The sequence below is a fragment of the Petaurus breviceps genome, unplaced genomic scaffold, assembly GCF_028583685.1.
Source record: "Petaurus breviceps papuanus isolate PSGF00001 unplaced genomic scaffold, PetGlider_PUasm1.0 37, whole genome shotgun sequence".
NCBI lineage: Eukaryota > Metazoa > Chordata > Mammalia > Diprotodontia > Petauridae > Petaurus > Petaurus breviceps.
In genome coordinates this window covers 96,879,703-96,892,338 of record NW_027186296.1, presented here as the reverse complement: position 1 = coordinate 96,892,338, position 12,636 = coordinate 96,879,703, and the positions used below count along the sequence as shown (strand labels likewise).

Sequence of the window (12,636 nt, the reverse complement as noted above, 5' to 3'; positions counted from 1 at the left end):
TCTCTCTCTCTCTCTCTCTCTCTCTCTTTCTTTCTGTCTGTCTCTCTGTCTCTGTCTCTGTCTCTCACACACACACACACACACACACACTCACTCCATCTCCTTCCCCCGTCCCCTCTCTTTCTCTCAAGGCAGGGTTGTTTCAAACAGACTGGAGGCCTCTGTTTGAGGACATTTTGTCCTTCCCTAGATGATGTAATGGAGATTAGGGAAATGAGCCCTGATGTCATTCTCCATTCTGGCTTCCACTCCACTTCACTCCTCTCTATACATTCAGTTACTCTTAACCCTGGTGAGGCTGCAGCTGATCCAAGCCTTCCATCATAAGTTAACTTTTTGCCACTGGGCCATCTCTTCCTAGGGTCCCAGACATCCGGAGATGTCATAGATGACCTTGGCCACGGCAGAGGGAGGGTAAAATGTGTGTACATGCAAAAATATATGTACATATGTGTGTACACCTATATGTATGTATGTACATACATATATTTATACACACATATATGGAGAGGGGGAGAGAGAAAAAGAGTTAAGACACTATGGCAGAGTGTGTAGATGTTTTTCCAATGGTGTATTTCAGAAACACTACCAGTAATGAGTACATCTCATTCTCATCACACACAGCGTCCATGTGATTACATTATAGTGACCACTGCCCTTACTTGCCTGAGGATCTGATTCCTTTTCACTTCTGGACCTCTTAAGAGCCAAGACAAAACTTCCCTTGGCTTCCCACCCACTTTCACATTCCAAGGCTAGGAAAGCCCTAACACTGTCTTTCTCCAGTACCTGGCACTTCACACACCTAATCTGGATCCACACAAGTATGATGGCCAACCAACTCCACTGGATGGGCCATGCTCTTAGACTATGGCACTGAGAACAGCTGCAGGGTCGTGGTGGTTGTTGTCTCCTCCTACAATAACCGCATCCCCGACCAGTCACTAAATTCTCCCTCCTTAGGGTCGACTCTAGAAGCTGTCATTGTCTGGGGACTCTATTACATTGTTGTCGTTGTTCAAATTCAGTCATGTCTGACTCTTCATGACCCTCTGGACCATAGCATGCAATACTGTCCATCAGGTTTTCTTGGCAAAGACACTAGAGTGATTTGCCATTTCCTTCTCCAGTAGAGTGAGGCAAACCAAGATTAAGTAACTTGCCAAGGTCACACAGTTAGTCAATGTCTGTGACTGGATTTGAACTCAGGTCTTCCTGACTCCAGGCCCAGCACTCTATCCATTGAGCAACCTAGCTGTCTCTCCCTTTTACATTAGAGCCTCATAACACTGTGCACAGAGGAAAGGAGAGAGGAACGGTAGAGTACTAGTGAGTGCAGAACGGTAGCAGGGGGCCTTTGACAGGCAGCAGTCCCACCAGGGTGGAGAGTAGCTGGAAGCACAGACGTCTGGAGTGGGAGCCAGAATGGAGAATGTCGTCAGGGCCTGTCTCTTCCAATCCCATGACATCATCTGAGACAGGACAAAATGTGCTCAGATTGACGGCACTGGCCCATCTAGGACAATCCTGCCTTTGGGGGAGTTGTGGCTATATGTGAGCACGTGAGTGAGTTCTCGAGCGTGTGTACACACACACACACACACACACACACACACACACACACACACACACACACACACACACGGTTTATGGACACCTGGCATCAAGCTAGTGAGTTCAGTGTTTGGAATGCAAAACGCGTCTTTGGCTCCATGTGGGGAGCAGCCTGGTAGAGCTGCCTTCACTAAGGCAGCAGACAAAGAAATGAAATCATGCAAAGAAAGAGCCCCTTCTGCTTTAGGAAAGACTGATGGCTTTGGAGGTACTTGGGCTGGGAGGAGGCTGGGGAAGGGGGAGGGGAGAGAGAAACTCCATCTGATTTTAAGTTTTCTGGAAAAACCAGGCAGAGCAAACTTTGCACATTCCTCTGTCGAAATGGACTGTAGAGCCACTTAATTTTTATTCGCTTTGAAACAGAGATGTTTTCTTTGGACTTGACACCTTTGTATCTCTTTTCACATAGTGTGGAGTCTATGGCTGGTTTGCTTGGCTGGGTGGGACATGCTAGTGAATACCTGAGACACCAAGTGCCTGAGTGTGCCCCCTCACAGAATGGAACAGAAATGCTTCTGCTTATTCCTCCCCATGGAGCCATCTGACAGACATGTCAGGCAGTCCAAACTTCTTCACCCTTGCTATCTCTCCACTCACTCTCTCCTCTGACTATGTGCATAATATTGTAGCAGGCTTTATATCTGAAAACTCTTGGCGATCTTCAGTTTCTCTAGCTACTTAACAGAGGTGCCCATAATGGAGCTGAGAAGAAAGGGCAAAATTGGTGGGAGGGGGGCTAACAGGGAGTACTTACTTTGCACAGTGAGAAAAGAGTTCTTTGCAGGGTCTCAGTTCAAGTTTCTCCTCCGTTTGGTGGATCAGGTCTTGGCTGACTTCCGTGACATATGCCGGGGACTGTGACAAAAAGAAAATAAAGGAGAGAAGTAGGTGGAGGGAAGCAGGCTTCCTGGAGGCAAGAATTCCCCATGGAAATCAAAAGGCGATGTCATCAGTCATCTGTCACCAATGTCATCTGGGTCTAGATCTGGACAAGAAGGCCACGACTCTCAATATTCCTACCCCACTGTGCCTCCCTTTCACTGTCTCCTTCCCCTCTTCTTTCCATATTCTAAACTGCATCTAATTCTAGCCCTCAGCTGCCCTGCAAATTCTTTGGAGGGCACACCTGGAAGCTATCTCTGCTTTCCAGAAACCTTTTCTTTATTGAAGACTCAGGTCAGGTATTACCTCCTCTTTGAAATCTTCCCTGATTCTGCCTGTCAATAATTTACCTTGATGATTTTTCCTGATTTCTCCTTTTTTCTGTCCCTCCCTCCCTTGTATTAGTCATATATGTATATTTATTTTTATCTCCTCAGTAGAACATAAATTCCTTTAAGGTAGGTATTACTCTCTCTTCAGCTCTTGCCTTGCATATAGTAGGAGCTTAGTAAATATTGAAATGAATTAGTACAGGGAGACACTATTATAAAGTTGAGTTCTGGCTCTTGTGGCAGAGGACCTTAGGTTAAATTCTGACGTGGGTGCTTACTATCTATGTTACCTTGGGTAGATCAGTTAACCTTCTTGGGTTCAGTTTCCCGACTACATCAGGGTTTCTGAAACTTTTCCCACCTGTTGTGTGGACTGAGGGCACACACAATGCAGTGTGCATGCTTTGTGTTCAGAACGAAGTGAAGTTGTCTGATGTGACAGAGGCAAGTGTGGCCAGAAAAACACCTCGGATTCATTACCTATCTGATTTTTACCTAATTTTTGGACACTGCATGAAGAAACCTTTTGCTATTGCCAAATTTTTCACAACCCCATATGGGATTGCAGCCCATAGTTTAAGAAGTGCTGGACTAGATGACTTCTCAGGTCCCTTCCAATCCTAGATCTGTGATCCTATGACTAAATTTCTTCAACTCTAAAGCTGAGCCAATAATCTCTGTCCAAGGTCCCCTCTAGGATTGTTGGGAGGCCCAAAGGAGATAATATATAACCGCACTTTTGAAAGGTTCACATTTTGGTACAAATATAAGGAATTTTTTTAAAAAATTATTTTGGGTTGAGTCATCTGATGTGGGTTTAAAAAAATTCCAGGTGTCTCCCAAAAGAGGAACTGAATATCCTTTAGATGCCACATGTGATTTTCAGGGTACATTGGAAAGAGCCTTATGTTGGTGCTGGGAAGGAGCTGGGAACTGGGAAGTTCTAACTCTGTGTGACCCTGAGTAAATCCCCCACTTTGCCCTTTGAGTAATCCTTCTTGGGTGCTGCCAATGGCCGATGGAGCCAGGATGGGGGAGAAGAAGCAGGAGTCTCACTCATTCATTCTCATCCAGATGTTTGGGGAAGCTGACTCACGGACTATGACATAATCAGACATTTTTAATAAATTAGAGTGATAATTGGGGTGGGTGGGTGAGGCAGACACAAATCTCCATCCCCAAAGAATGCTGATTTCATCTGAACAGTTTCCTTTCAGTTCCATGCCATTGAAATGTGAATATTGCACTGATTATAATGTTGAAGCCCACTTGGGAGTTTCATTGGGGAATTTTAAATTTTGTGTTTGTAGGAATAGCCAATTGTGTGAACTCAGCATTTTCTCTGTAAATAAAATAAGGGCTCATCTTCCATTTCTCATAGTCCTGAATGAATATCCAGCTTCTTTTTTTTCCCTACTGCCCTTCCTCCCTGGAGCCTTTCCATGGTGATAAGCTTTCAGCTGCAGTAGCAGAGTCACACCCTCCCTCTTTCCCCCACCTCTGAAGATTAGTGGACTAAAATCTATAGGGTGAAGTTACCTGTCCAAGGTCATGCAACAAATGAGTTTGTTGCCAAGACAAAAATAGAACCCAAATCTCTTTCCACTTCTCCAAATTCTATAGTGAGAAATTGAGTGGGTAGCAAAAAAAGGCCATCAGAGAGAGGCCTAATAAGCCATCTGGAGTCTTCCCAGAGGTTAAGGACTGGAGAAGAGTTTAATAGATGGTCCGGAGGGAAATCTAAGAAAGGGGAAAGGGTGTAGGTGGAGTGATCCCCATGCTGTTTCTTACCTAATTTCTTTTCTCATTTTATAGTCCCTTGTCCCTCATATTCTCCATTCAATCAGGAAATGGTGTTGGTGGCTCAAGTCACTTACCTCTAGACCCTATCCACCCAGGGATCAGCCTGAAATTGAGCTGAGACCTTTCAACACTATCACTCCCCCTCAGGCCTGAAACTATTTAGGCAGAAAAAAGCATGTTGCATGCTGTTAGCTGGGTCCTTGGGGAGAAGGCTGATGAATGGAAACTGCATTTAGGAAAGGAATTGGTGTTTAACTCAGCTTTTGGACTAGCTGAAAATAAAGCTCCTGTGGCTGGGTCACTGGGATGTCACCACCAACCCTTGTTTGACACTCAGGAGAGAGTTCCACACACCCCTACCCCCAACGTGGCTCCAACCCATCTTCCCAGCATTCTTTCCCCATGGTCACTTTCTTGCAATTCACTGTCTAGATGAGGAGTTCTCATCCTTGGCTCCGTGAACTTATTTGTGTTTAAATATTTTGATATTATATTTCAGAATAATTGGTTTCCTTTATAATCCCATGTATTTTATTTTATGCATTTAAAGGCATTATTATTAAAAGAATGAATCCATAGATTTCACCAAACTACACAAGAGGTCCATTTAAGGTTAAGAATTTTCTTCTTGGGGTGGCCAGGTAGTACAGTGAGTAAGAGCACCGGCCCCAGAGTTGGGATGACCTGGGATCAAATCCGGGCTCAGATACTTAACACCACACCCAGAAATAACTGGCTGTGTAACCTTGAACAAGTTACTTAACCCCAATTGCTTTAAAAAAAAAAAAAAAGAACTTCCTTCTCTAGACAAATTGGGCTACCCATTGTCCTCCTAGTTCATCTTGGCCTCTCCCACCTCCAAGCATTTGCACATGGCATCTACCGTGCCTAGATTAGACTCTTCCTCTCCAATCTCTGCCTTTGACATCTTTCATCTCCTTCAAGACCCAACTTAGGTTTACCTCTTCCAAAATGACTTCCTTGACCTGCCCAGCTCAAAAGTGATCCCTACTTCCTTGAATATTTCTCAGTAACATTTGACACTGTTGACCACCCAATCTTCCTGTATATTCTCTCCTCTTTGAGTTTTCATGACTAATGACCTCTCTTGGTTCTCTAACTATTTATTCCTCAGTCTCCTTTGTTTAATCGTCATCCATGACCTCATCTACTTTCAGCTCATTCTTGGCTCACCCTCTGGTCTGCTCCACCTACACACTGATTGCCTGGTCCCCCTGGGGATGACTCCACCCTGAAGCCTACTCAATGGTGAATCCTTACCTGGAACCTCCAGGTCATGAGAAAGCTCAGCCAGAATGCTTTCAGTTTCACTGGGGACCTACTTTACCTCCACCTTGTTTCCTGGCCCCTCATGAGTACCCTCCTTCCTTCCCCTCACCCCTACTTTCCAGTACTCCTTTATGTTCTATCATCCCTATTAGAATGCAAGGTTCTTGGGAATAGAGATTGTTTTGTATTCCTATTTCTGTATCCTTAGAGCTTAGCACAGTGCCTGGAACATAGTAAGTGCTTAATAAATGCTCTTTTATCTGGTGTACCCCAAGGCTCTGTCTTGGGCTCTTCTAATCAGGTCACATGAGTTTTTATCAATGTCTATAGATGACCCCCATAGAAATATGGTATGTCTCATAAATCTTAGTGCAATATTAACTAACCTATTCAAGCTTCATTATAATATTTAATATATAATATGACATATAATAATAAAAGCTTTAATAGCTTAAGTAAGCCCTAAGACTTTTGGAGCACCTTGATTATCTAGCCCTAGCCTATCTTCTGAACTCTAGAATCATACCACCAACTGCCTGTAGGCCATTTCCAAGTGGAAGTCCCATGGTTATCTCAAACTCCATTTATCCAAAACAGAACTCAGTGTCTTTTTCCTGAAACCCTCCTTTTTTTCCTACCTTCCCTGTTTTGGTCAAGGGCATCATCATTCTTGTCATCTGGGTTTACAACCTCCAAGTCCTTCCTCAGCTCTTCATTCTTGCCTCCCAATGGGTTGCCAAGGTTTGCCTAGTTGATCTCTTCTGCATCTCTGCTCTGTGGCCCCTCTTCTCCATTCACATGTTCAGTATCTGAATTCTGACCCTAAGCACCTCTTGTCTGGGCTACTGCAGTTATCCAGCCTTTCTACTTCATCTCTCCCTTCTCTAGACCAGGCTTCCCGCAGTTGACAAAGTCATTTTCCTAAGGCACAGGTCTGACCATGCTCCTTCCCCTCTCTGAGACCCCCTCCCTTAACAACAAAGGATGGCTTAATTTTCACAGAAGAGCATTCTGACTGAGGCTGCTGTTGCACAGTTCATCTTTTGTCCCTCCTCCTGCCTCCTTTCCGTCTTTTCTTAAGCTCCCTGCTTTTCTTTCCTCTTAGTTTCTTAAATGGTAGATGAGGGTGAAGACACAACTGAATTTGAGTTCATCTTTCTCCAACTGCCCTTTCTCGACATCTGATGAAGGCACAGGGAACAGTGAAAAGCACTCAAAAAAGAGAAGAGAGGTCTCACATCTGGATAACCTTTGAATTGGGTTCTTAGGACCAAATTTCCTAGCTGTGAGATTTTCCAGCTAGAGAATTTTCTAGAGGATTACTCACATACCCCATAGTCCCACCTAATCAGCTAGGTGGTGCAGTGGACAGAACCCGGACTCAGGAAGATTTAAATTGAAACCCAATCTCAAACACCTACTAGCTGTGTTGTCGACACTTAACCTGTCCATGCCTTGGTTTAAACCCCCATTGGTAAAATGAGGATAATGATAGCACCAATTTTGCAGGGTTGTTGTGAGGAATCAAATGAGATAATAACTGTAATGCACTTACCATAGTGCCTGGCATGTTGTAATCTTGATATAAATATTAGCTACTATTGTTATTACCACCTATCATTATTGTAAGGATAAAATGAGATAATATTTATAAAGTGCTTTGCAGAGCTTAAAGAACTATATAAATACTAGCTATTATGGCTAGTTATCATTCCTGAAAAACTCACCTGTAATCAGTGGTGAAGAATGCTACTTACCTCCTGACAAAGAGGGAATGGACTCAGGTTGCAAAATGAGAGAAATATTTTTTTGGAATGGCCAATATAAGAATTTGTTTTAGCTGACTATATGTTTGACAAGGGTATTCTTTGTATTTTTGAAGATGGGTAAAAAGAGGAAAAAAATAAATGTTTGATAATTTTTTAAAAATTCAATCTTACAAAGCCCTCTCCAGCCTTCAACAAACCCCACTGTACTATAATACTACAGATTCATGCTAGATTCTACTTCAAACAAATAAGGGGCATGCATGACTTCCGGAAAGGCACTTTGGGAGTGAATTGAATTAATCTCACTTACTAAAATGGACATGAGATTTGTTCATGCAAATATGTTCTACAATAACTGATCTTTTCTGTTAACTCTTTATTAACTCTTTCTCTCCAGGCTACTAGCTTGTGTCTGAGCCCCTGGATGGGATATACTATATATAGCATCTCTCCTTCCTTCTTGTGTGGTACCAAGCTCGGCCCCTGAGAGTGCTTTCCCCTTCTAGCCCACCAGCATCCTAGGCTGTCTTGTCTAAAGGACATCTATCTTGAATTAAGTTGCAGAAGGATGAGAGGTAGGATGGTATGAACCCTGAATTGGGAATCAGGAGGACTGGCTCTGAATATCAGTAGTTCTGTCTATTTCTAGCAGTGTGATTTGGATAGATTATTTCATTTTACATATGTGTATATAGATAGAGATATTTCTTGTCTTTCCCAAATGGGTTAGAGGAATAGAAAAGTAGAAGAAATTACCCAGTTATGGCTTCAGAGGCCTGACAATAATGCATTCTTCTTGCCTTTGGGCAGAGAGGCAGCAGCCTGCGGGTGCAGAATGTGCCATACACTGTTAGACATGCCCAATGTGGTGATTTGTTTTGCTTTGACTGTTTTTTTTTTTTTAACAAGGAAGAATTCCATTGATGGGGGTGGTGGTACAATCATTGGGAAATGACAATGATGTTTTTAAAAAGACATAAAAAGGGATTTCTGGTGCCTAAATGGTGAAGTGAGGAAGGAATCCTTTGAAGGCCTCCCAAATTCCCCTCCAAACAACTAGGAAACCACCTCATAATTGTTGCAGGAATATAGGGAAATAGCTGACCAGCTCAGCAGGAAAGATCTGTCTTACTAGGGTGGGAGGGGAGTGAGGTACAAAAGCAGCAGCAGCAGCTGGGGGCCTGCAGGAGGGCTCAGAGCCTACGGTAATCCACCAGCAAGGGCCCACACTCCTGCAAGTAGGCAGCCCCCTAGGCAAGTGAGCAATCTGTGCAGTGCATCAAGTTCCCACCCCAACAACCTCACTCTCCGCACAAGTCACCAGCCAGTGCTTGACCCCACTGCAGTAGTGAAGCCCCACCCCAGAGCTGGCCAACAGAGAGAACCTGCCCCTGGAGCTTACCAGCAGAAAAATCCTGTTGCCATAGAATCTCAGCAACAGGGCCCCTCACACCTAAGGATGACCAGGAACAAAATGACCCCTCCAGGGCCAGCAACCAGAAAGACCCAGCAGCAAGGCTCCACTCCTGGAGCAGGCCAGTAGCTAAACCCCATACCAGGGAAGGCCAAGAGGGAGGCCCCCTCTCCCCAGTACAAGCCAAAAAGGAAGGCTATCCTCTAGAAAAAGCAAGCAGCTAAGCCCTGAAGCCCAGTGAAAGCCAACAGTAAGACCAAGAGTCTCAGGACAACAGACTTAGGACACTGCAGGATCAGAGCCCAACTCTCACATAAAAACACCAAATCACAAAAAAGTCAGGAAAAAAGTAGCAAAAAACAAAAAAGAGCTTAACTATAGAAAATTACTGTGGTGATAAGGAGGATCAAGGCATAAACTTAGACCAGGACAAGAGTGTCAAAATGGCTATTATGGGAAGCCTCAGAGAAAAATGTAATTTGGTCTCAGGCCCAAAAAGAATTCCTGGAAGAGCTTAGAAAAATTTTCAAAAGCAAATTAAAGAAGTAGAAGAAAAATTGGAAAAAGAAATGAGAGTAATGCAAGAACATCATGAAAAAAAAGTCAATAACATGGAAAAAATATACAAAAATTTACAAAGAAAATAACTCCCTAAAAAATAGAACTGGACAAATGGAAAAGGATGTACAAAAGCTCACTGAAGAAAATAATTCCTTAAAAGTTGGAATTGAGCAAGTGGAAACTAATGAATCTTGAGACATCAGGATATGATAAAATGAAATTTAAAAATGTAAAAAAATAGAAGAAAATGCAAAATTTTTCATTGGAAAAATAACAGAAATAAAAAATAGATCCAGGAGAGATAATATAAGAATTAATGAGTTACATGAAAGCCATGATTAAAAAAAAGCCTGGAAAACATCTTTCAAGAAATTATCAAAGAAAACTGTCCTGATATATATTAGAACCAGAGGAGAAAATAGAAATTGAAAGAATCCACCAATCACCACCTGAAAGGATACTAAAAGAAAAATTCATAGCCAGGAACATCATAGCCACATTCCAGAGCTCACAGATCAAGGAGAAAGTATTGCAAGCAGTCAAAAAGAAACAATTCAAATATCATGGAGCTACAACAGTCAGGATTACACAAGATTTGGCAGCTTCCACATTAAAGAACCAAAGGGCTTGGAATATGATATACTGGAAAGAAAAGGAGTTCGAATTACAACCAAAAATCACCTACCCAGCAAGATTGAATATCATCTTTCAGGAAAAATGGAAATTTAATGAAATAAAGGACTTTCAAGCATTTCTAACTAAAAGACCAGAGCTGAATAAAAAAATTGACCTCCAAATACAAGATTCAGGTGAAACAAAAAGGTCAAAAAGAAACAAAAAAGAGAAAACATAAGAAATTCAATAAGACTAAACTGTTTATATTTCTATATGGCAAGATAATATTTGTAACTCTTAATAACTTCATTACTATAAGAGCAATTAGAAGAAGTATATATAGATAGAGGATGGGGAGATAAGGTCCCTTTGATGGGATGATACCCCCAAAAAAATAAAATAGAGGGGTGAGAAAGAAAATTAGACTAGAAGAAGGAGTAGGGAGACAAAATGGGGTAAATTATCCCATATGAAAGAGGCATGAAAAAACTATTATAATGGAGGGGAAGATGGGGGGTGGGGGGAGTAGTGTTCGACAAAAACTGCTGGGAAAACTGGAAAACAATATGGCAGGCACTAGGTATAAACCAACATCTCATACTGTATACCAAGATAAGGTCAAAATGGGTACATGATTTACACACAAAGAGTGATACCATAACCAAATTAAGAGAGCATGGAATAGTTTGTCTATCAGATTTATGGAAGATTTCTTAAGGGAAGAATTTAGGACCAAAGAAGATAGAGAGAGCAATACAAAATATAAAATAGATCATTTTGAAACAAAGCCAGTGCAATGAAGATTAGAAGGGAAGCAGAAAGCTGGGAAACAATTTTTATAGCCAGTGTTTCTGATAAAGGTCTCATTTCTCAAATATATAGAGACTGAGTCAAATTTATAAAAATATAAGTTATTCCCCAATTGATAAATGGTCAAAGGATATGAACAGTTTTTAGCCAAAGAAATCAAAGCTATCTATAGTCATATGAAAAAATGCTCTAAATCACTGATTGATTAAAGAAATACAAATTAAAACAACTCTGAGGTACCACTTCATAACTTTCAGAATGGCTAATACAACAAAAAAGGAAAATGGAGAGGATGTGGGAAAACTGGGACACTAATGAATGCATTGTTGGTGTAGTTGTGAACTAATCCAACCATGCCAGAGAGGAGTTTGGAACTATGCCCAAAGGGCTATAAAACTGTGCATATCTTTTGATCGAGCAATACCAATACTAGGTCTGTATCCCAAAGAGATCATAAAAATTGGTAAAGGATATACATGTACAAAAATATTTATAGCTGCTCTTTTTGTAGTGTCCAAGAATTAGAAATGAAAGACATGCCCATCAATTGGGGAATGACTAAAAAAGGTGTGGTATATGATTGTAATGGAATATTTTTGTGCTATATGAAATGACAAACAAGATGATTTCAGAAAAGTCTGAAAAGACTCATATGAAATGATGCATACAGATGTGAACAGAACCAGGAGAACTACATAGTAATAGCAATATTGTTCGATGAAGCATTGTGGATGACTTGGCTGTCCTCAGCAATACAATGATCCAAGACAATCCCAAAGGACTAATGATCAAGCATACTATCGACCTCCAGAGAAAAAAACTGATACTTATTGAATATAGACTAAAGAATGCTACTTTTTACTTTCTTTTCATTTTTTTCTTTTATTTGAATCTTCTTGCGCAAAATGACTACTATGGAAATATCTTACATAATTGTACATGGATGACCCATATCTGATTGCTTACTGTCTCAGAGAGGGGGAAGAAGAGGGATAGAATTTGGAATTCAAAATTTTAAATAAAAATGTTCTAAAAAAATAGGGGAAAAAAGCATGAGAAGGCATAGATGACATGAATGCACCTAGGGTCAGAAGTGATGTGGTCAAACAGGAACAAATCTTTGTATCAAATTTCTCTGATAATGATTTGCTATCCAAGATAGATAAATTTTATACACACACACATACCATATATAGTATATATACATATATGTATTTTTAAAGGGCATCAAAAATATATTTTAAAAAAGAAAGAGAAGAAAACCAATTTTAAAAAGAGAAATGCTCCCTGTATTTAAAAGTGTTTTACCATAGTGAAGCTCATGAGATGTATATAGGAAATAATTAGAGGACAAGATGTGCCCATATATACTCAGGAGTGATGCTGCGTACAACAGGCTCTCAGGACCATAGGAATTCCAAGAAGAGAAAGATAATTTTGGGGTGAAGTTCATGAAATAAGGCTTCCTAGAGGCAGTGGATGGTGAACCTGGCCATGAAGGAAGCACAGGTCATGTGTGTGTGTGTGTCTGTGTGTGTGTGTGTGT

At 41.3% G+C, this 12,636-nt stretch overlaps 1 protein-coding gene and 1 long non-coding RNA gene across 3 annotated transcripts in view; one reads left to right on the top strand and one right to left on the bottom strand.

Moving 5' to 3' along the window:
- Window positions 1–12,636, bottom strand: part of GRK5 (G protein-coupled receptor kinase 5) — a 314,774-nt gene that overhangs the window by 56,412 nt on the left and 245,726 nt on the right. For both annotated transcript variants that reach the window (XM_069099074.1, XM_069099075.1), the window contains one exon: window positions 2,369–2,469. In XM_069099074.1, the coding sequence (XP_068955175.1) occupies window positions 2,369–2,469 (101 nt within the window). The remainder of the gene's footprint in view (window positions 1–2,368; window positions 2,470–12,636) is intronic.
- Window positions 1,629–12,636, top strand: part of LOC138169544 (uncharacterized) — a 49,567-nt gene continuing 38,559 nt past the window's right edge. Inside the window, exon 1 of the long non-coding RNA XR_011170381.1 lies at window positions 1,629–1,822. This is a non-coding gene — a long non-coding RNA (uncharacterized lncRNA). The remainder of the gene's footprint in view (window positions 1,823–12,636) is intronic.